At 41.3% G+C, this 23,934-nt stretch overlaps 1 protein-coding gene across 4 annotated transcripts in view; it reads right to left on the bottom strand.

Moving 5' to 3' along the window:
* Positions 1–23,934, bottom strand: part of LOC129698140 (glutamate receptor 4) — a 187,811-nt gene that overhangs the window by 10,145 nt on the left and 153,732 nt on the right. For all 4 annotated transcript variants that reach the window (XM_055637047.1, XM_055637045.1, XM_055637044.1 and 1 more), the window contains exons 11-12: positions 19,782–20,155; positions 2,358–2,556 (exon numbers count right to left, since the gene is read on the bottom strand). In XM_055637047.1, coding sequence (XP_055493022.1) covers positions 2,358–2,556; positions 19,782–20,155 — 573 coding nt within the window. The remainder of the gene's footprint in view (positions 1–2,357; positions 2,557–19,781; positions 20,156–23,934) is intronic.

Consider the following 23,934-nt stretch of genomic DNA (forward strand, 5'->3'; position numbering starts at 1 on the left):
CAGCCCTTTCGGTCCAACTTGCCCACGCCGACCATTATAGCAAAATGATACAAAATTATGTCAGGCTATTTTTTAAATCAACCATGACAGCCATCTGAAACAGGGATGAGGGTTTCTTACATGTTATTTCTGTTTTGACTCCCTTGTTGACTATTCTACACTGGATTCACTTTTAATTTAAAAACTGCCCAAACATTGATTGCTATGGCGTGCTCCCCTATCTCCCATTGTGCCCCATCCACATTGCTTTTCCATTCACCTGCTTGGGATGTATCTTTAGGCTGCTGCCAGTGAGACAGGTGGCCTGATATTCATTCTCTTACATGGGAGAGGTACCTGCGGAAGCACAACAGGTCCAATTAATATTAACAAGGCAGGAGGCACAACTTGACACTGGTATCAGGCCTCTCATGTAGTGGCATGCACCTTCTCCCAAGCTGTCGACAAGACATAAAAGGAATTTCCATTCAAGGAACCAAGAGCAAAGCTGGTGAGGATAGGAAGATGTGTTCAAGCCCATTTGTTGGACAATTAAATTACAGACACATTGTCAGAGTCACGGGCAGGAGAAAAAAAAAATCACATTTGGATTTTTCAAACATTTGAGATTATTTTTGGCCTAATGCTCAGTAGAACTACATTTTTAGATTTCATCTTTTAAGAGAAGGTTCTCTCCAGAATTTTGACATTTTTAATTTTTGTAAGTTCATAAGATATAGGAGCAGAATTAGGCCATTCAGCCCATCAAATCTACACCAACATGCCAATCTCTCTTTCCCTTTCAGCCCAATTCTCCTGTCATCTCCCCATAACCCCAGACACCCCTACTAATAACTTTTAACTCTGGAACATGAACTAGTAGCAAAGTATTGGTTGCATATTCTTACTTTTAATTCTAATTCTTCAATTTGATATTTATATTTAAATTGATTCTATTTGCAGATAGGTGTGGAAAGTTCAACAAAGGAACTAAAAAAGAGAGAGAGAGAGAGAGAGAGAGAGAGAGAGAGAGAGTGGGAGAGAGAGTCACACAACAGAGTCAGTTGCCTGCCCCTCTTCCGAGCATATGTCTGGAGGCTGATCGCCGTGGGGTTTTCGAGAGCATTGTTAATATTGATTGCACTATTGTATTATAATGATTGCTTGATGTTTTGTAACCATTGAACGTTTATGTACGTTTGGTATGCTGTAATATGCAATTGCTCAATAAAGCGGAAAAAGTGAGAGAGAGAGAGAAAGTCATAGTGAGAGAGTGACAGAAAAAGAGAGACAGACAGAGAGAGAGCGAGAGACAGATGGAGAGAGGAGGGAGGCAGTGACAGAGACAAAAGAGACACACACAAAAAAGCTAGAGAGAAAGAGAGAGAGAGGTGGAGAGAGAGCTTCTCTCACTAACCTCTTGAAAAGGTGCATAGATAGGAAAGGTTTAGAGGGATATTGTCCATAGGGGACTAGCTTACTGTAGATGGGGCATCATGGTTGGCATGGATGAGTTGGGCCAAAGGGCCTGTCCCTGTCCTGTATGATTCTATTCATCTATAAGGCAGAGAGCTCTATAAACATCGGGATAAACTTAGCCTCTCCATATGTTCCCTTTGTCCTAGAAATTGTTCTCCGGGCTCATCTTGAAACTTAAAACTAACTTGTTTCCTCACATTTTCTAAGTTGCAATAAAGAGCCTGAGCCAAAACGTTAACTCTGTTTCTCTTTCCATGGATACTGTCTGTTCTGCAGTGTACCTCTGCTATTTTCTGTTTTTATTTCACATTTCCAGCATCTAGTGTTCTTTGATTTTCAGTTGCACTGTTTCATTTCCGTTAATTCCAGTAAAATACATGAAGCAGTCCTGAGGAGATCCTTTGCTAGGATTGCTTTACGTGTGATGAACACAACATGGTGCATGGAAGTAAGCATAAATGAATGCCAAAATGGGATAGAAAGGAATGATCAAAAAGGACAAATATGCCTTGAAGCAATGGGCAACAACAATTCTGTATGTTATTATCAATCTGTGAATCAGTAGAATCATCAACCTGTTCTGTCAACAGAAGCAGTTTTCATCCATATCCAAATCTTAAAAATATTCCTTCCGTCTGCTATCTCTTTCTGTCCATACAGTCTACTCTTCACCAAATACATCAATTCCAACCATTTGCAGCTCCAAAACTACGATGTGACAGTGAGAAGTTAATCATCTTAGTCTTTCGCTAGTACTGTAATTTCCTATTTTCCGCAATTTCATGTCAACGATACTTGTTGGTCTTTGCGTTCGATCTGTCTGAGATTGATTTACTCTGTTAATATAACACACTGCCATGGGCAATTCCCTCACCTTGTCAGCCGCGCGAAAGACTTACTCTGAAAAACTCTTTTGTTGAGCCGGAGTCCAGGGTTCCATAAGCAATCTCAGTTTGCTTCGAAAGATCTTCAGCACTTTCTATAGGTGACACCATACGCTCTACGGTTAAGAAAGCAGCAAGGTTGGCGGTGTAGGAGGAAATAATAATCAGAGTGAAGAACCACCACACACCTCCGACAATGCGTCCAGACAGTGACCTAAATATTGAAAGAAATATACATAATTTAATAATATTCTCAACAATAAAAATGGCACAATTAATTCAATAAATTACAGCACTTTACAAGGTCATAAATTAAGATGTGTTACATCTTCCCACACTAGAAGTATTTCAAATTCAAATCCATTTCACGGACCTTTATTTAAAATGTTCCAGTATTCATAAGTAGCCCAAAGGTATAAAAAAATACTTGTTTGATGGGGTGAGTGTGTTGTGCAGCTTGGCATATATATAGTAACTTCTGATTGATTGATTTGATAGAGTGTGGAAATAGGCCCTTCGGCTCAGTGAGCCCACAGCGACCATCGATCACCTGTTCACGCTAGTTCTATGTTATCTCACTTTCTCACCCACTAGGGGCAATTTACAGAAGCCAATTAACCTACAAATCCGCACGTCTTTTGGATGTGGGAGGAAACCGGAGCACTCGGATGAAACCCACCCGCTGCTCACAGGGAGAATGTGCAAACTTCACACAGACAGCACCTGAAGTCAGGATTGAACCCAGTTCTCTGGCGCAGTGAGCCAGCAGCTCTACCAGCTGTGTACTGTCCCTGTGGAGACACACTATGCTGATTATGTGAGGCAACATTGTGAGGTCGTACAATGCCATTCACTCTGATGGGAAGCTGAGCTATAACAAACTAAACTAAACTAAGTCACAGGTACATTGCATCCAATCCCTGCGCTTTCACTATTTGACATGTAGAAAGGACAAGGGATTATACGTTACTGATTGACATCGGTACCGCACAGATATCATCGAGTCCCTGTTGACCTCATCCACCTATCTACACTAATCCTACCTATTTAATTCTCCCCCATGCTCCCATCAACTCTCCCCAGATTCTACCCCTCACCTATACGCAAGGGGTATGTTACAGAGACCAATAAACCTACCAACTGCACGTCTATGGGACGTGGGTCACAGGGAGAACATGCAAACTCCACACAGATAGCGCCCGTGGTCAGGATTGAACCCGGGTCTCTGATGCAGCGAAGCAGAAGCCCACCAGCTACGCCACTGTGATGACCTTTAATTTCACCATGGAAACACCTTGATTTTAATTATGGGCATTTTGCTGTTTTCAAAAAAATTATACAAAAATAAGTGGAATATAATGATAACATATTTGACCTAAATTCCTTTTGGGATCTGTGTTACATTTTGGAAGTATATAGATACTGTATACTACTATATACTGTATTATACTTGAAAATCAGAAGGCAATGTAATTTAAACCCCACAAAGTCTACGAAGCAAATACCAAAGCACTTTACAAGTCTCTGTGGTGGTTTTAATATACATGGAGATATTATTTGGTGCAAATAGCACCTGGGAAGGAAAAGTGGAAACCAGTGGAAACCAGAGAGTAAAACCGTCTGCTCTATTAAAAAGCCAAATTTTCTGTGGATTCCAAGTGTTCTGTTTGTGTTTAGCCAACACCTGAAATAATGGCACCAATCTTAAAAAAAAACAGCATGCTCAAAATTAATTGATCCTCATACAACTGAAGACATTGGATTGGAATATTAACATTAATTTTCATCCAGAATTTGGTTACTATAAAAGAAAGGAGACTCTATAATAACCCACAGCACATTAACACAATGATCTCAACAAATGTGGTCCATGTATACACATAGAAAGTCACACTTAAGATATCTTAAAGCTGCAATATCCCTTACAGTAAAGATTTTTTAAAGGAGCTAAATGGGGAAATCGTAAACCCAATTTTGAAAATAATTTATGTGGAATAATGTGCTAAAGGTGTCACTTTTTTAACAAAATATATATTTGACTTCTTTATAAAAAGACCCAAAGTGCTGTAGTAACTCAGCGGGTCAGGCAGCATCTCTGGAGAACATGGATAGGTGACGTTTCGGGTTGAGGCCCATCCTCACACTGATTGATGGGGAGGGTGGGGAAGAAAGCTGGAGAAAAGGAGGGCCAGGACAGAGCAAAGGCCAGATATTAAAGCTGAAGGTATGACAGGATTGAAAAGTTACAAATTGCGAGGCAAGAGGGCGGAAAGTAGCAGGAGGGGAGTGGGAGGAGGGGTGGGGGCGATGAGAGAAATACGTTGTCGTCAAGATATGGCACAGGGGAGGAGAGTGGTAGGAGGGGGAAGAAAAAGGGGGGGAGGTGTGGGGGATGTTAAAAGGGGGTTACCTAAAATTGAAGAATTCAATGTTTATACCATTGGATGGAAACAAAGTGCTGGAGTAACTCAGCAGGTCAGGCAGCATCTCTGGAGAAAAAGGATGGGTGACGTTTTGAGTCGGGAGCCTTCTTCAAACTTGGGTCAATTGGGTTGTAAGCTACCCAAGCTGTGATTCTTTATAAAAAAACTTTTCTTGGAGAGAATGGATAGGAAGGAACTGCTGTTGTTGGTTTTCACCAAAGATAGACACACAATGCTGGAGTAACTCAATGGGTCAGGCAGCATCTCTGGAGAAAAGGAATAGGTGATGTTGCAGGAAGGGTCTCGACCTGAAACGTCACCTATTCTTTTTCTCCAGAGATGCTGCCTGACCCACTGAGTAACTCCAACATTTTGTGTCTTGTGTCTTTCTTTGTCAGTCATGTATAGTAACTTCACATAAATTATTTGCAAGACCACCCAAACTTAACTTCAAGCAGCAAACTGGATAATATAAGTAGCTGAAACAAAGAACAGTTATCTCAGTAGACATATGTGCAGTACTTATGTCCATTGAAAGTCTCAGCTAAGTAAGTAAATAAACAGGATACTGCTGCTTTAAGATGTGACTCTCTTGACAACACAGTGTTAAAGGATTAACCCAGACAATTGGATGGTAATAATTACTGGTTACTAAAAGCTGCAAAATGAAACTGTAATGTATAAACCAAAGGACAACCACAAAAATGGAGGGAGAGAAAGGTAGAAGACAACAAAAATTGATCATACAAGAAACCAAAACATGAAGATATGGTAAATATTGATTTATTGAGACGATGAATGTACAGAGGACAAAATAACAAACATTAACACATAAAATCACTACATTGTCAGCAACATTTCCTTAAAGAAGAAGCACAAAAACATCTTACATGTCAGGCAGTTAAAACATTCCTACTGTGGGTTAAATTATATGTTGATATTTCTAGTGTGATCTTTATAATACAGTGGTTAATCTATAATACTTGGTTTTGGATTTTTCTCAACCACTGGCAATGGAAGACATTTTTACCGACACATATCATTGACTAAATTGAAGATCTTTCTTTTCCATATTGCGTTAACTGTACAATTATTATAACTGCATTCATACAGACGGACAATTAAATATTAGTACTTGACACATTTCTAAATTGATTGATATCAAGATTGTTCAGAGTTTAATTCCCTCCTACTGGTAATTTTAGCTAAATCGAAGCATGACTGTGACAAAGGTCCCACCAATACTAGACACACTGTTTTATACTCACTTATTGCTAAAATGAGCAGATGGAGAAAAAACACTTGTTGATCTTATTTTATAATATAATGGCTAACTTGTAAATTTAGAAGCGTTGTTGGGAATAGCATTGTTTTACATTGAAACCAATGAATTGCATATCCTCCATTCACTGTAAGCAAAGACAGAAGGAACTGTGCAGAAGCCTTTTCTTCACTGAACTATTAGTAAAGAATCTTCCTCCACGGTCACTATGGCTAGCAGAGGGAATTGCAATCAACGTCATTTCAACAGACTTATACATAAGATCAGTAAACGTATAGCTGTAAAATCACCACGATCAAATTTAGGACTCTATGAAATGACAGTGAGCTAACAAATGGTGGAAGATTACAGGACTTGTTCCCTAACAATGGTCCATTGGACAGGCTGGTAACAGCTATTGTAGTTCCAAATATAGACAGACACAAAATGCTAGAGTAACTCAGCGGGATGGGCAGCATCATTGGATTAAAGGAATGGGTGATGTTTTGGGTCAAGACCCATCTTCTGATCTGAAACATCTCCCATTCCTTCTATCCAGATACACTGCCTGTCCCGCTGAGTTACTCCAGCATTTTGTATCTATCTTCGGTTTAAACCAGCATCTGTAGTTATTTCCTACACATACAAGGTTCCAAATGTACTGTTCCCAAAATGCAGTCTTCCTGCAACATTGGATTAAAAAAAAAACTAGTTTAAAGATACAGCATGGAAACAGGTCCATCAGTCCATAAAGTCCACGTTAACTATCAATTACATGCTAACACTAGTTCTATGTTCAAAAGTTCATGTTCCAAGAGCAGAATTAGGCTATTCGGCCCATCAAGTGTACATGCCGTTCAATCACGGCTGATCTATCTTTCCTTCTCAACCCCATTCTCCTTGTTATCCCACTTTCACATCCACTCCCTACACACTAGGGGCAATTTGCAGAAGCCAATTCACCTACAAACCTGCATGTCTTTGGAATGTGGGGGGAAGCTGGAGCACCCGGAGAAAACCCACGTGACCGTAGGGAAAACGTCCAAACTCCGCACAGACAGCATCTGTAGTCAGGATCGTACCCGGATCTCTGCCACTGTGAGGCAGCAGCTCTATCAGCTGCGCCACTGTGCCGCACTTGAGAAGATTCAGACACCTACAGCGAAGGTTGAGGTAAACATTATTGGCTCACTATGATACTGTAAATAATATGTGTTGACAAAATGTAAATTACATCTAACAATGACTTGGCCTTGGGGAAAAAAGTTACTTCGCATTTCTACTTTTCTTCATAAGCCGTTGTTCCACAGTAATGCGGACTGAGCAAGCTACCACTTTCATGAGGTTTGATCCACTTTTAACAAACAATGGATTTCCTGGAGCCATTTACTTAAAGCTAATGCTGCTACAGAAGGGATGGACTGGCATCTGAAATCTATTTTCTTTCCTTGTTACAAAGCTAGCAGAGTCCATGCTTTTTGGACTATACTTATATTATACTGTGATGTAGTTGAGGTAGGTGCTATCGCAACCTTTAAGAAACATCTAGACAGGTACATGGATAGGATAGGTTTAGAGGGATTTCGGCCAAACACAGGCAGGTGGGACATGTTGGTTGGTGGGTCTGTTTCTACACTGTATGATTCTATGACTTTTGAGCAAGTCATAGAGCTGTGCAGCACAGAAACAGGCCTTTCGTCCAAACTAGTTCATGTTGACCTGGATACCCCATCTATGATCGTCCCATTTGCCTACATTTGGTCCATATCCCTCTAAATCTTTCCTATCCGCATCCGAGTGTTCTTTTAAATGCTGTTTTGTACCTGCCACAACGTCCTCCTCTGAGTAAAAAAAGATACAAGGTGCACTGCTGGAGTAATTCAACAGGTCAGGCAGCACCTCTGGAGAAAATGGATAGGTGACGTTTCGGGTCGGTATCCTTCATCAGACTCCTGTCTCCTCTGGCAGCTCGTTCCATACACCCACCACCCTCCGAGTGAAAGAATTGCCCCTCAGGTTCCCGTTAGATCTTTCCCCTCTCACCTTAAAAGTAATTAACACAGGTTAGCATTCACAAAGCTAGAATGAGTAAATGTTTTGTTTGTTCGTTTTCATTTTCAAAGATGAAAACCCCAGAACAAGGGGTCATAGTTTAAGGATAAGGGGGAAATCTTTTAGGACCGAGATGAGGAAAACTTTTTTCACACACAGAGTGGTGAAACTCTGGAATTCTCTGCCGCAGAAGGTAGTTGAGGCCAGTTCATTGGCTATATTTAAGAGGTAGTTAGATGTGGCCCTTGTGGCTAAAGGGATCAGGAGGTATGGAGAGAAGGCAGGAATAGGATACTGAGTTGGATGATCAGCCATGATCATATTGAATGGCGGTGCAGGCTCGAAGGGCCGAATGGCCTACTCCTGCACCTATTTTATATGTTTCTATGATGAGAAAAATAAAACAGAAAAGTGAGGCAGCATATGCAGTTTCAGGCACAGGACAGGTGTAAAGGTCCCGAAACATCAATATTTCTCTTTCCACAAATGCTGACTGACCTGATGATTCTTTCCACAAATTGCCGTTTTTATTTCAGATTTCCAGCATCTGCAGTTTTTATTTGATTTTTTACAGAAAACTAAAATCCATTTTAACTTTGCAACAGATTTGATCAGGACTGCAATGGCCTTGACATGTGCATGTTTCAAAGGAAACTATATTCTCTTCTCAAATCCTGAAGGTATTGATTGATACTGTCCAGAGGCAGAGCAGCAGTGTGTATGTACTTGCAGTGATCCTGGTCTAAAGGAAGAGTTGGGTGGCTGAGATGCACAAATCAGGTCTTAATGCAAAACCTGCGAAATTGATGCTTACAGGTAATTCGACAATCACTGCAGCGCGTCTGATTCTTACTCAATGTCCGTGGATGTTTACAAGATCTTAACCCTCCTCAGCCCCAGAACCCATTCCAACACCTCTCCAAAGTCGACAGCACCTATGCCAATATCTCTCCCAAGCTAACATCGGCTCATTTCCTTTCTATTGAGCTAAAGCAGATTGAATATGCAGTTTTAATTTTAGAGCTACAGCGTGGAAGCAGACCCTTCAACCCACTGAGTCCCCATCGACCACTGATCACCCAAACACTAGTTCCATCCTACACACTAGGAACAATTTACAGGAGCCAATTAACCTACAAACCTGTATGTTTTTGGAGTGCGGGAGGAAGCTGGAGCACCTGGAGAAAACCCAAGTGATCACGGGGAGAATGTACAAACACTGTACAGACAGCACCCGTTGTCAGGATCAAACCAGAGTGTCTGGTGCTGCAAGGCAGTGATACAGCTGTTGCACGACTGTGCCACCCCAAAGTTAACTACACCCAGTCACTCAGTTTAGTTTAGATTAGTTTATTACTGATATGTGTACCGAGGTACAGTAAAAGTTTTGTTTGTGTGGTATCCAGTCAGTGAAAAGAATACAATCAAGCCGTCCACAGTGCATAAATAAATGATAAAGGTGCAACATTCAGTGCAAGGTATAACATTGGAGTTTGATAAAGTCCGATTAAAGATACATTTTAATTAAACTTCGAAAAACACCTCCCTCCCCCACTTAAAGTTAGTTAGCCAGTTCGTAATGATGTGATCTTCTAGTGCTCACAGCTATATCCAGCCAACAGTCAGTCTATCAGGGAACCTCCTTGCCTGAGGTTATCTGTTGCCGGCCCCGATTTGTACTATTTTCTAATTTTCGCTGCCAGTTTTTTCCCCCACTTTCCCAACTACAATCAGTCTGTACAGGGTCCCTACCCGAAACCTCACCTATCCATTTTCTCCAGAGATGCTGCCTGACCTGCTGAGTTACTCCAGCATTTATTGTCTATCTTTGATCTGCAGTTCCTTTTTATTTCATTCTGATTAATGTTATTTTAAAGGTCTCCAATGAGGTAGTGGGAGGTGAGGACCTAACTCTAGTCAATGAGACGATCCTGAACTGATTTTAAGGCAGAGGGTTGCCTGTGAGTGCAGTCCAGACCATGGCAGTCTGTTGACAAAAAAAAGCATTGAGATGATAACCTGGATGCACTAACAGAATTTTATCACTGTATTTTAAACAATGAATAAAAGCCATCAGACTGTATGTTATGGCATTGTGTGCATGCAGCTGCCTGCTTCTCAATTTGCATTCTGAATAATTGACCCGGGATTCGTCCCTTACTTTCTGAACTACGGAAATTTTACAAGAGGCAGGAAGTGGTTTCAAAAAAGTACATCGCAAATTAAAACGGGATGCTTAGAAGCCATTCTAACAAATACCCTTAATTCGTCAATGGTTTTGTAAATCGGTTGACAAAACACACAAGAAATTAAAATAAAGCTGGTTCTCTTCGGAAGCCAAGGTTATGAATGCCTTAACAATTTGGCTACACCACGTGATAGACTAAATTTTGATAGAGATCCGACTCCAAAGGAGCACAGATGTGCATTCAATGGAGACTAATAGAAAGATCTCTTGCAGCTGCAAGCTCTATAATGGGAGCATGGGCTGACAGCCACATACACAGCTTTGTGCATTGATTTATGAACAAATAAGTAACTGATTGTGATGTATAATCTGGAATGGACAAAATGTTTGTCTTTGTTCCTTACCTATTAAAAAATGATATTCACAATTTAAAACTTGCTAATCGCACCAATCACTTACTGCAATAGTGTTAACCTTGAGAGATTTTTTTTACAGGTTAGCCTAAAAACTAGGGTCGATGATTTATTGAGTGAATGCTTCTAACATTTCCCTGGTTTTCCAGCAGAAGATAAGAAAGCAATTAACTTTGTAGGTGTAAACGTAAGGTGATTGCATGGTATTGTTTGTGGTGGTTTACATTTCCCATCTATTTTATGTTGTCTCAATCACACAGAACTGTTTTTTAAATTAATGGTAACACGGTGTAGTAATTGCCCGATGCAGTTTTTTTTTCGCAGGTTGGGGATTAAAGCATGTTCTCTAGATTTAGCTGAGAAAGCTTTTCCTCACCTCTGATAGTGCACTCACTCCTGACCCCTTTCAGTGTAAGAAAGAAAGTATTCTACTCTCTGGTACTTAACATCCCTCAGTACAGAAAATACACAGCAAAAACATTCTGGCGTGAAATATTCGGCGCTCGAATGCTCAGCTGGCGTGAGGAAGGATAAATGCTCCTGGCGGGCAGTGTGTAGCTTACTAGAAGATGGCAGGAGAAACCATCCATTATTTACCAACTATTGAAATGAATGGGTTGGCAATCTGACTCATTTTCCAAAAAGCACCTGCAGTGTAAGATGTAACGCAGTCAGAAATATATGGCCATTAAGGGGGTGGCCTTACAACGGCAGAGACCCAGGTTTGAGTCTGACCATGGGTGCTTTCTGCACAAAGTTTGTACCTTTTCCCCGTGGCCGTGTTGGTTTTCTCTGGGTGTTCTGGTTTCCTCATTCCAAAGACGTATCAGTTTGTAGGTTAATTGGCTTTGGTAAGAATTCTAAATTGTCCCTAGTGTGTAGGATGGTGTTAGTGTACATGGATCGCTGGTTGGTGCAGACCCACTGTGCCGAAAGGCCTATTTCCTCGCTGTATCTCTAAACTAAACTAAACAAAATTAAACGACATTATTCTACGAATTTTGAAGATATTAAATTGACATTCAATGCTAGTACACATTTTATGTACTACCAAGCTATGTTTTACAAAGGCCTTGGGAGATTTTCACTCTTCACCACAGACTATAATTTAAAGTTTCAAAATCATTTTCAAAATAACTTTAACACCAATAGGTATCTGGTTTAGAAAAATACTAGAGCAGGAATTTGGAAAAAAAAGGCTAAATATACAAACTTCAGCAACTGCTGCGATGTTTCAGTTTCCTAAAAATAAATTAAACTTGCAAATACCATTTTTCCGAACTTCTCAAAATGTCCTCAATATGTTTATACAAGCGAGTTATCATAAAATAGATAATAATACATTGCAGACCCAGCATTTTCTTAACAGGATTGAAAATCAATTGCTTTATCCTAAACAACTTCCAATTTAAAAATAATTCTGTATTCATGAAAAACTAATGTGCTAGGTTTGATTACCGATACTCATTCAGGCCTGTGAACTAAACAATAAAGTCACTTCCAAATCTGATGCAAGACAGAGACCTAAGGAACTGCAGTCACAGTAATATTAAAGCAAACACAAAGTGCTGGAGTAAATCAGTAGGTCAGGCAGCATCAGTGGAGCGAGTAGATGGACGATGTTTTGGATCAGGTCCCTTTTTTGTAAGGGGTAAAAAAGGTGGTGACGGTACAAAGCCTGGCAGGTGGTTGGTAACCAGACCAGCACAGGAGGAAGCCAGTTTGCACATTATGTATCTGTCAGCCAGAGATGCTGCCTGTCCTGCTGAGTTACTCCAGCATTTTGTGTCTATCTTCGGTTTAAACCAACACCTGCAGTTCCTTCCTAGCCATGGATACTATCCTGGTTTATCTCCTTCCTAGTTCTTGGTTCACAGTCTTGTCGCTATGTCTCTTCAAATGCTCATCTAGATACTTGAGCATTTGGGTTAGGGTTCCTGCCTCAACCATTCCTATGGACAATGAGTTCCACAGCATCACAAACTCTCTAATGAATCTTTTTAATTTAATTCTGCTCTAATCCTTTAACCAATTAATCTAAGTCAACATCTTCCAATTACTATCCCTTTTGCTGACGATAATGGGTCCAGCATGTTAGCCATCCAGGAAATGTTATCATTTGACCCATCTCAATTAAAATCTCTCCTGTTTCTGTTTGCTCCAAAGAAAACATCTACAGGCTAGCTGATCTCTCCTTGTAATGATATTTCTGCTGAGTGAATAATTCCCCATAATTCTCCTCTATAATGTCTCTAGTGCAATACCCTACCATGGCAAAAGATTCTATGTACCCTATTTAAGCATCTTATAACTTTATAACTTTAGTGCATACTGTCGTTGTGTCCTTGGGGCAAGACACTTCACCCACCTTTGCCTGTGTGTAAAATGTAATGTAATTATGTGAAGCACTTTGGGGTCAATGCAAGTTGACTAAAAATGTGCTATATAAATAAGATTATTATTATTATTATTATTACCTGTATCTATTGGGTTACCCCTCAGCCTCCACTGGTCGGGGGAAAACAATCACAGGCTTTCCAAACTCTCCCCTTAACCAAAGTCCTCGAATGTTATTTTTTTTACTTGTTTTTACTTGTATTTTTAATGTTGCTGTTTTTACCTGCATTTTTATTTAACTATTCGTACTGTTTTATCAGGAACTGGATTGTTTTTTTATCGTTTTTTAAAATTTTATGCGTGAAATGTTTAAGTTTTTATGTGCGATGCTCCGGTATTCCCTGGGAAACGTCTCTTCATTTTGCACTGTACAACTGTTGCTTAGCAAGATGACAATAAAGGATGATAATGGTAATGGTAATAATAAAAGCAGGCAAAATTCTGACGAGTCCCTTCTGCACTCTCTTCAATGCAGCCACATAGTTGACGATGTGATGTTTAGTTTAGTTCAATTTATTGTCACGTGTACTGAGGTACAGTGAAAAGCTTTTTTGTTGCATGCTAACCAGTCAGAAGGAAGATTATACATGATTACAATCGAGCCATCCACAGTGTACAGATACATGATAAAGGGAATAACATGTAATGCAAGGCAAAGTCCAGTAAAGACCGATTGAAGATAGTTGAGGGTCGACCAGTGTTACCCCTTTCGGGGAACTTTAGACTTTAGATACATTGTGGAAACAGGCCCTTCGGTCCACCATGTCCGGGCCAATCGGCGATCACCCGGACATTTGCACTACCCTACACACTAGGGACAAACTACAATTCATAGAAGCCAATTAACCTACAAAACTGTGCATCTTTGGAGTGTGGGAGGAAACCGGAGCGCCCAGAGAAAACCCCCTTGGTCACGAGGAGAACGTACAAACTGTACACGGACAGTAGAAGCGGGAATAGATCAGTCAGCCCCCGAAGCATTTTCTGTCATTTAATATGATCGTGGCTGATCTGATTGTAACCTTAGGTCTCTGTTCCCATCTACCTGTGCTAATCTATCGCCCCTTGCTTATCCATCTGCTTCTGCCTTAATAATATTCACAGACTGTTTCACAACCCTCTGAGAGAAAAGAGATTCCCTCATCTGTCTCAAAGGGATGACTCCTTATTTTTATACATGACCTCTAGTTTTTTTTTTTACACATAATATCATCTCCACATCTCTCTTTCTAGATTGAACCCGGGTCTCTGTCGTATGAGGCAGCAGCTCTACTGTTGTGCCACTGTGCTGCCCCTGTTAACAAATGCTGCCCTATTTAGATCCTTGCACTAAGGCAATCCCAGTCAATATTGGAAAAGTTAAAATCCCCCACTAGTATAACCCCTTCTGCTCCTGCACCTGCATCTGTTCCTCGAATAGTGTCATTGGCATGCAGTGTTTTTGGATAGGTATATGGATATGCAGGGAATGGCACGATATGGGTTATGTGATTAGTAACTATAGTCTCCAAGAGGTAGTTTGTGATTAGTACTGGTGTCAGGGATTATGGGGAGAAGGCAGGGCAATGGGGTTGAGAGGGAAAGATAAATCAGCCATGATTGAATGGCAGAGTAGATTTGATGGTGCAAATGGCCTGATTCTGCTGCTGGAACCTTTGAACATGTGCAGGCAGATAAGAGATGTTCTTGGTATCATGTTCGGCCCAGATACTATGGGCCGAAGGGCCTGTTCTTGTGCTGTACTATTCAATTTTCTAATTCCGGGGGGGGGGGGATGTAACCCCAGCAGCATCATTATCACAGCCTTATTCCTAAATTCCACCAATAAGTCCACCTCGGAAAATCCTCTCCAAGTACTTCCATAAGTGGTGCGAATCCTCCTACTCTTCCCAACCCCCTCCATCATGTCTGAAATTACTATAGCCTGAATTTCCCAGTTCTGATCCGTGCTCGAAGCTCATCCGACCTGCCTCTTTTTCTCTGTGCATTTAAGTAAATGCAGTGGAGCCTGCCAGCCGTCCCATTCTCCCTAACCCATCTCTGTCCATTATGCCCACTGGACTTGCTTGATTTATCCTCCATATTTTTCTCCGCTCAAGCTGTGTTGCCGCTATGTTTCCCAATGCCACTGCCCACCCACCCCCTCCACCCTCCAGCACCCCATATTCCGTTTGGGGAGTCTGCACCCCGGGGGCATGAACATCGAATTCTCCCAATTTTGTTAGTCCTTGCTGTCTCCTCCCCTTCCTCAGCCCCCCTGCTGTCTCCTCCCATCCCCCAGCCTTCTGGCTACTCCTCCTTTTCCCTTTCTTGTCCCCACCCACCCCCCCCCCCCCCCAGTCTGAAGAAGGGTTTCGGCCCGAAACGTTGCCTATTTCCTTCGCTCCATAGATGCTGCTGCACCCGCTGAGTTTCTCCAGCTTTTTTGTGTAACCACCCCCTCCACCAAATCAGTTCAACCCTCCCGGCAACGTGAGCACACAATGAGTAAAGAGTGAAGGAACTTGTTTTTTATACAACACATTCAATTCTGAGCTTATTCTTGAAGTGCATAGTATAAAAGGTACAGCCCAGGGACAGGCCCTTCAGCCCACAATGTCTGTGCCGAACATGACGCAGAGTTAAACTAATTTTCTCTGACCACATGTGATCTTTAACCCTCCATTCCCCACCCACACGGTCACGTGGAGAACGTACAAACTCCGTACAGCCAGCATCCGTAGTCAGGATCGAACCCGGGTCTCTGGCGCTGTAAGACAGCAACTCTACCGCTGAGCCAGTGATGGAGAAAATAGGAAGGTCAGAATTCAGTTGTCAGTTCAGCCTTCCTTAGCTGATCTCAAAACTGCACGATAGATTGTCTTTTAATGAGAATGTGTAGGAATGAACTACAGATGCTGGTTTACACTGAAGATAGACACATAAAGCTGGAGTAATTCAGTGGGTCAGGCAGCATCTCTGGCGAAAAGGTATAAGTAACATTTCGGATCAAGACCCTTCTTCAGACTGAGAGTCAGGGGAGAGGGAAACTAGAGGTATGAAAAGGTACAGACAACTAAAGAAGGAAAGGTATGAAACGAACAAAGCCAGGTCAGCAAGGATGATCAAGGAAAGGTAGAGCCTATAATGGTCCATTGTTGGTTGTGGAAGAGGTGATAACGAGTTGGTGCGAACAGTGAAACTTAGCAGGATGACAGTGAAACTAGTAGGATGACTAGTGGGGGAGGAACGAGTAATATTCAGCACAAGTCACTGGACTGATGCCTCACTGTTCCCGCTGCCACACCTCATCGTTACCAAAGTCCTAAACAGCTGCAATATTACAATGAATCTCAACTCTAACATATAAGGTGCAGCGTTCTCATGAGGCAGATTTGCAGTGCATAGCTTCTATCTCCCAGCTATTATCTGTCCAATCTCACTTCCTTTTGGAAGAATGTACAAACCCTGCAGTATCATAGGATTTATGAATCATGGTTTTACCTTAAAAAAGAGGTGCTGACATATATAATCCTAAATTAATTGTCAGATGGCATTGCCGATTAACCAAACACATGCTTTTAATTAATGTGGACTATGGCACTGATGGATGACTGGAATAAAATGATATAAGAGGCTATTCCGCTCATCCCTCCCCTGAGAACGGTGATTCATTGCTGCAGCTTCTGTTATTACTGCGGTAACCCTGGGGTTTTTGCCTCTGTAGCAGTAAAGGCAGGACTATTCCAGGTATTAATCACTCTTAGTCCTTTATCTTTCTCTATCTCTTTCCCTTTATCCTGCAGCTGCCATTCAACGTGGTCAGAACTTGAGATTAATCTTTTTCATTCCATCCATTAGTTTCCCTTGTACATTGACTTTCATCAATGAAAGCCTCTAAACTTACCTTTTAGGTTCTTTAGTGCTGGCATTAGCCTGGCAGCCTGTTCTCGAACTATTTCTGGGGAATGGATTTATTTTTTCTGTGTTCACCTGTAACTGTACTCTTGTGAATGAGGCTGAATCAAAGTAGTGATCTGCTCTGGCGTATATAATATTCCGTATTATTGATTACTACTTTAGAGATACAGGCCCTTCGGCCCAACAGGTCCCCACCGACCAGCAATCACTCCGCACACTAGCACTATCCTATATTCACTAGGACTATTTACAATTAACAGATAATATACTCACTAGTACAATTAACAACTAATATACTCACTAGATAATAGATAATATACTCACTAGGGACTATTTACAATTAACAGAAGTCTACAAACCTGCACGTCTTTGGAGTGTGGGAGGAAACTGGGGCGCCCGGTGAAAACCCATGTGATCACAGGGAGAATGTACAAACTCCGCATGGACAGCACCCGTGGTCAGGATCGAACTCGGGTCTCTGGCACTGTAAGGCGGCAACTCTATCACTGTGCCACTGTGCCATCCTTGTCATGAGCATCTTAAATGGTGGAGCAGGTTCAAAGGGCCAAATGGCCTTTGCTGCTCCGTTTCCAAATTCCCATGTTATTGATTTGAAACATGAGTTCTGTTTCCCTCTTTAGAAATTCTGCCTGTCCTGCTGAGTTATTTCAATGTTATTTTATTTCAACCGGAAAACACACTGCTGGTGGAATCAGTGAGTTGAGCAACATCTGCTGACAAATGCTGCATGACCTGCTGAGTTCCTCCAGCGGTTTGCTTTTCGCTCCAGATTCCAGCAACCTTGTCTATTTTTACTTTACATATTATTCCTATTAACTTCCATATATTATGTAGGCAACCCACAGTCAAAACAGCGTCAATAAAATGGAGACACAAGAAATTGCAAGTGCTGGAATATTGAGAAAAACACAAAGGAGGAACTTAACGGGTCAGGCAGCATTTGTGGTGGGAATGGGCAGGAGATGGTGCGGGTTAGAACCATTCCTCAGACTGCAGAAGTCCGAAGAAGTGTCCCGACCACAAAACGTAACCTGTCCATTCCCTCCGTTGATGTAGAGTTCCTCCGCCATTTTGTTTTTGACCATCATAAATAAAGGGTTGATCTTCATTGTTGATTGTTCTGTCTTATTCATTTCCCTTTCACACCAACATCGATTAATTGGGAATCTATATCTGAACGCACAAATCCAGCCAGTTGAGTTGAAGGAACATGAGTCTGGTCGTACAAAACAGAATGGTGTCATAGAAACCAGAAGCTTTTTGACATATCTGAACCGTAAGTCTGAAATTTGTTCCTTCTAAATACAATCGATGAATTTCCTGAGACCTTGATTCAATTTTACAATCTGTACACTGGTCAGCATGAATACATACAACAGTACAGCACAAGAACAGGTTCTTCAACCCACAATATCTGTGTCAAACATGAAGCCAAGATGAACTAATCTCATCTGTCTGCGCATGATCCATATCCCTCCATTCCCTGCATATCCACATGCCCGTCGAAACCCCCCCTAAATGCCATATTCGTAGCTGTCTCCACCACCACCCTTGGCAGTGCATTCGATGCACCTACCACTGTACGTAAAAAACATGTTCTGCACATCTCCTTTAAACTTTGTGTAGGAAGGAACTGCAGATGGTGGTTTACACCGATGAAATAAACAAAATGCTGGAGTAACTCAGCGGATCAGCAGCATCTCTGGAGAAAAGGAAGAAGTGATTTTGGGTCGAGACCCTTCGTCAGACTTCAGAAATAGTCTGAAGAACAGTCTTGACCCGAAACATCACCTACAGTATTCCTTTTCTCCTGAGATGCTACTCAGTCTGTCTTCCTTTAAATGTTGCCCCTATATATATCCTCTAGTCTTTGAATACAATAATCCCTCTGTGGCCCTTGCCCATAGCTTTGGAACCATCCTCTCACAAATGCATCATTGTCTATATCTTTATTAGTCTTAGAATAGTTGCCATCTACATTATTTTGTGTGTACTCCGCACATTCGGAAACAGTACATTTTTCACTGGGACCTAGTTTGTTATATCATTTTACAGCTCTATAATGTTTTTATTAACATTGAAAAGGATAAATTTTCTTTGTAAAAATATATCAATACAAAGTAGATTTCACTGGGAGTTAATGTGAATTCTGCCTCCATCAAAATATGTGTAGTTACAGTGTAACAAGATTACATATGCCGTTTCCATTATAAATGCCGCAATAGAAAATCATAATGGAAAATGTTGATAGAAATGTCTATTCAAAGGTAAACATTTTATATATATTAGAGATCTGTATTGACATATAGTCCAAAGTGAGCACTTTCTTTCCTGAGAAATGAAAAGTTACTCAACAAAATACTTTGTTATTAGGGTTCAATTTAGATTTTTTTCTGTTTCAGATAAGGGTGCATATGGGAAAACAATGGAATTTTATATACACCTGGACGATTGACCGTAAAATAAGGTATGCAGCAAACACACGGTAGTCCTCCAAGGGGACAAGATCAGCATAACTTTATGCATTTTACGGTCTACTCATGGTGTATATAAGTTACGTGCAGAAATCCGTAAATTATAATTTCAAGGTCATTCGCACATTTCACTTATCTATGAATATAAAAAGCGCAATCATTTTTTTCTTCGATCCTTACCGTTTGTGGAAGCATTCAAATGAATTTTAGAAAGGGTATTCTTATATTGAGGCTAGAAAAGGTAATGTATATGCACCATGGCATCAGGCTTGACCATAAAATGCACAGAGTTAATAGATAAGTGACCAACCTTGGCGAAATATCGCATCCTTGCTGCATAAAGGCACCCAGTGAAAACCAAAGACTGTTAAAAATGCCAAACTCATTGGGAGGTTGGTCACTCGACGCTTCATCTTGTCCATCTTCCGGTTCTTCCGTGTGCCACTCGTACGGGCTGAACCTGCTGACCAGGAAGAGGACCACGCTGACTCCGATGTAGGCGAAGACGATGCACATCCAAATCTCGTACGCCAGCGGGTCAAGGAAGGAGAAGACGCCGGGCTTGGACTTCTGGGGCTTCTTGATCATGATGGAAATGCCCAGGCTCATAAAGGGCTTGGAGAAGTCAATCACCTCCTCGCGTACTAACGTGATGGTCAGTGGTGCCACACCGATCTGTGCTCTCTGTGGAAAGGGAGAAAATTCCTGTTTTAAACACATGCGTGAAAGTACACGTGGTAGATGACACATTTGAAGTCAACCCTCAAAAGACAGCCTCCAATCTCCAAAGATGCAATAACTTTTTCTGTTTTCTTTAACATTATGGCAATAAATATCTAAAGTATTTAAATATTTAGATTCCCAATTAAAAAAACAGGGCGGCACAGTGGTAAAGCGGTGGAGTTGCTGCCTCACAGCGCCAGAGACCGGGTTCGATCCTGACGATGGGTGCTGTATGTGTGGAGTTTCTACATTCTCCCTGTGTCCATGTGGACCTCTTCCGGATGCTCCGGTTTCCTCCCACGCTCCAAAGATGTACAGGTTTGTAGATTAATTGGCTTTGGTGAAAATTGTAAATTGTCCACAGTGTGTAGAATAGTGTTAATGCATGGGGGTCGATGATCAGTATGGACTCGGTGGGCCAAAGGGCCTGTTTTCGCGCTGTATTTATAAAGTCTAAAGCAGTGGTTCCCAACCTTTTTTTGGCCATGCCCCACCTAATCACCTCTAAAATCCTGATGCCCCCCCCCCATGTGGTGATACATAATTCTTATCATTTAAAAAGTGAACTCCGTTTCAGCTGAAGAAGCTTAAAACGCCAATACCTTGGTTTAAACAAGCTTCAAAAGAACATGACATCCATGAAAAAGAAAAATGAAATAAACAAAAGACAGTTAAAGTTCTGAGCAAGATATTACTAAAAAATTGTAAAAAAAAAAAAGAAAAAAAACATTAGGTGGAAATTGCCCCCCTTAAAAATCAAATTGCCCCCCTGTGGGGGCGTACGCCCCACGTTGGGAACCACTGGTCTAAAGTGTAAGTGAAATACACCACATAACAATGACTTTTCATTATTAATCTTGTAGCCTCACACCATTGTTGGTGCATTTTTGCTAAATTTCAGTAATTACAAAAAAAGTGATTACACTTTCCTTTGTGATTTTTCAAGAAAGCATTTCATCAGATGCAGCTAAAGGAAAGACACTCGTATGAACTTATATTTTTAAACCCAGGTTAGCACTCAAAAGCACAGAGAGGAAGGCAATAAATAGCTCTGTGTTGTGACATACGAACATCGTATTAAATCTTGATCAATATATTCTACATTAAGCTGATTGGAACCTGATGGTAGCCCAGTGTAAACATAGACAAAATACTTGAAACAAAAAAGGACAAAGAGCTGCAGTAACTCAATAGGTCAGGCAGCATCTCTGGAGAACATGGATACATGACATTTTAGGTCGGGACCCTACGTCACTGAAAACAATGCTGGAGAGCTGGTTGAATGGCTGAGTTTCCACATTGCCACCATCAGTGTCCCTGGATCCTTATTCTTGAGTCAAAAATTGCTGAATAACTTAAACAATACCAAGCCTCAAAAAACAGAATTAGCTACTGTTAATTGGTAACCACCACCTAAAGCATGGTCCTCACCTACCGGCTACCTCAATGGAGATCCCTCTTGTTATCACACCTTCCCCAGCCAACAATGGACCTTTATGGGCTCCACCTCAGATCATCTCTCGATTTCTTCAGGCCTTTTCTCGCCTCCAGTTTATTTCTGCCCTCCACACCTATTTTAAGTCTGAAGAAGGGTTCTGACCCAAAATATCGACTACTCCTTTTATCACTGATCCTGCCTGACCCTCTGAGTTACTCCAGCATTTTGTGTCCACCTCCGACGTAAACCAGCATCTGCAATTCCTTCCTACACATCCTACTTCCTGAGAAGATCACAGAGATTCGGTATGTCAAAGAGGATTCTCCTGAACTTCTACAGGTGCACAGTGGAGAGCATACTGACTGGTTGCATCGTGGACTGGTTCGGCAACTTGAACGTCCAGGAGCGGAAAAGAATGCAAAAAGTTGTGACCACTGCCCAGTCCATCACCGGCTTTGACCGCCCCACCATCAAAGGGATCTATCGAAGTCACTGCCTGAAAAAGGCAGCCAACTTCATCAAAGACCCACACCATCCTGGCCACTCACTCATTTCACCATTGCCATTGGGAAGAAGGTACAGGAGCCTGAAAACTGTAACGTCCAGGTTCTTCCCGACATTTATTAAATACGACAACAAATAAGCTATGAACTACAACAAACTATTATTATTATTGCACTATATTTGTTTATTTATTGAATATGTGTGCATGTGTATATACACATACAGAACATTTCTTTTCTTTTTCCCGTTATATACTATATATATATATATTCTGTTGTGCTGCAGCAAGTAAGAACTTCATTGTCCTATCTGGGACATATGACAATAAAACACTCTTGACTCTTGACAAACCAATTTTTATGATGAGTGAGATTAACCTTGGAGCCAGTATTGACAAAAATGGAGGAGAGAGGTCTTCACTCAGCACCGGTATAGGGCTATTCTCTCCTCTCTCATCAGGCAAAAGGTACAGAACTGTGGAAACACACACCTCCAGAATCACGGACAGTCTCTTCCCAACTGTTATCAGGTAACTGAACCACCCTATCAACAACTAGAGAGTGATCCTGAGCTACCACCTACCTCATTGGAGACCCTCGGACTATCCTTAATTGGATTTTACTGGGCTTTATTTTGCACTAAATGTTATTCCATTTATCCTGTATCTGTACACAGTGGGGAGATTGATTCTAATCATGCATAGTCTTTCCGCTGACCTCAGAGCATGCAACAAAAAAATGTTTCATTGTACCTTGGTACATGTGGCAATAAACTAAACCAAACTAAATTGAACTAGACTAAAATTGGTGGCATTTGGTTGTATAGTCTGTTCTATAGTCTTTGTAGATGTGCAGTTTATTCGCTGACGTTACTGCTACAAAAAAGCTTTTCACTGTACCTCGGTCAGTACACGTGATAATAATAACCTAGACTAAACTAAAAGATCTCAAGCCATCAAAGTATGATTAGCATGGATAAAAACTAGCTATATATTGCGTGAAGCACAGAAGATGCGCAGCAAGCACAAATGTAAATGCACAGCAATAATGATGATGCCAGCTCAGCCAGGGTATTTTCCACTAGGAGGGAGCTGTCGATTTGTTTAATGCAAACAAATTGGGGTCAGATGGCACTCTCCAGTACCTCTGCAGGGTTGAATCAATACTAATGGATAGAGAGTTTTGAAACAAGGTCGTCAGAATATCCTCTTGGTTGATAAATCATGCACGGTATTGGGATTACACAGGCAAAGGATAAACATCTCACCATTGCTTTAGTCAATAAATGTGCCACTGTATGAGTCATACAGCATGGAAACAGTCCCATCGCACCAACTTGCTCTCGCCAACCAACATGCCCCGTCTACATTAGTCCCACCTGCCTGCGTTGGGCCCATATCCCTCTAAACCTAACCTATCCGTTATTTACCCTTCTAAATGTTTTGAATCTGAATCTATCCATTTACCCTTCTAAATGTTTCTTAAGCGTTGTGATCGTACCTTCCTCAACTACCTCCTCCGGCAGCTCGTTCCACTCGCCCACCACAACCTTGTGTAAAATAGGTACCCCTCGGGTTCCTATTAAAATTCCCCCCTCCCTTCACCTTAATCCTATGTCTTCTGGTTCTCTATTCCCCTATTCTGGGCAAAAGTCTGTGCATCTAACTGATCTATTCCTCTCATGATTTTGTACACCTCTATAAGATCACCCTTCACCCTCCTGTGCTCCAAGGAATAAAGTCCTAGCCTGCCCAAGCTCTCCCTGCAGTTCAGGCCCTTGAGTCCTGGCAACGTCCTCT

This window comes from Leucoraja erinacea, chromosome 6 (genome assembly GCF_028641065.1).
Source record: "Leucoraja erinacea ecotype New England chromosome 6, Leri_hhj_1, whole genome shotgun sequence".
NCBI lineage: Eukaryota > Metazoa > Chordata > Chondrichthyes > Rajiformes > Rajidae > Leucoraja > Leucoraja erinaceus.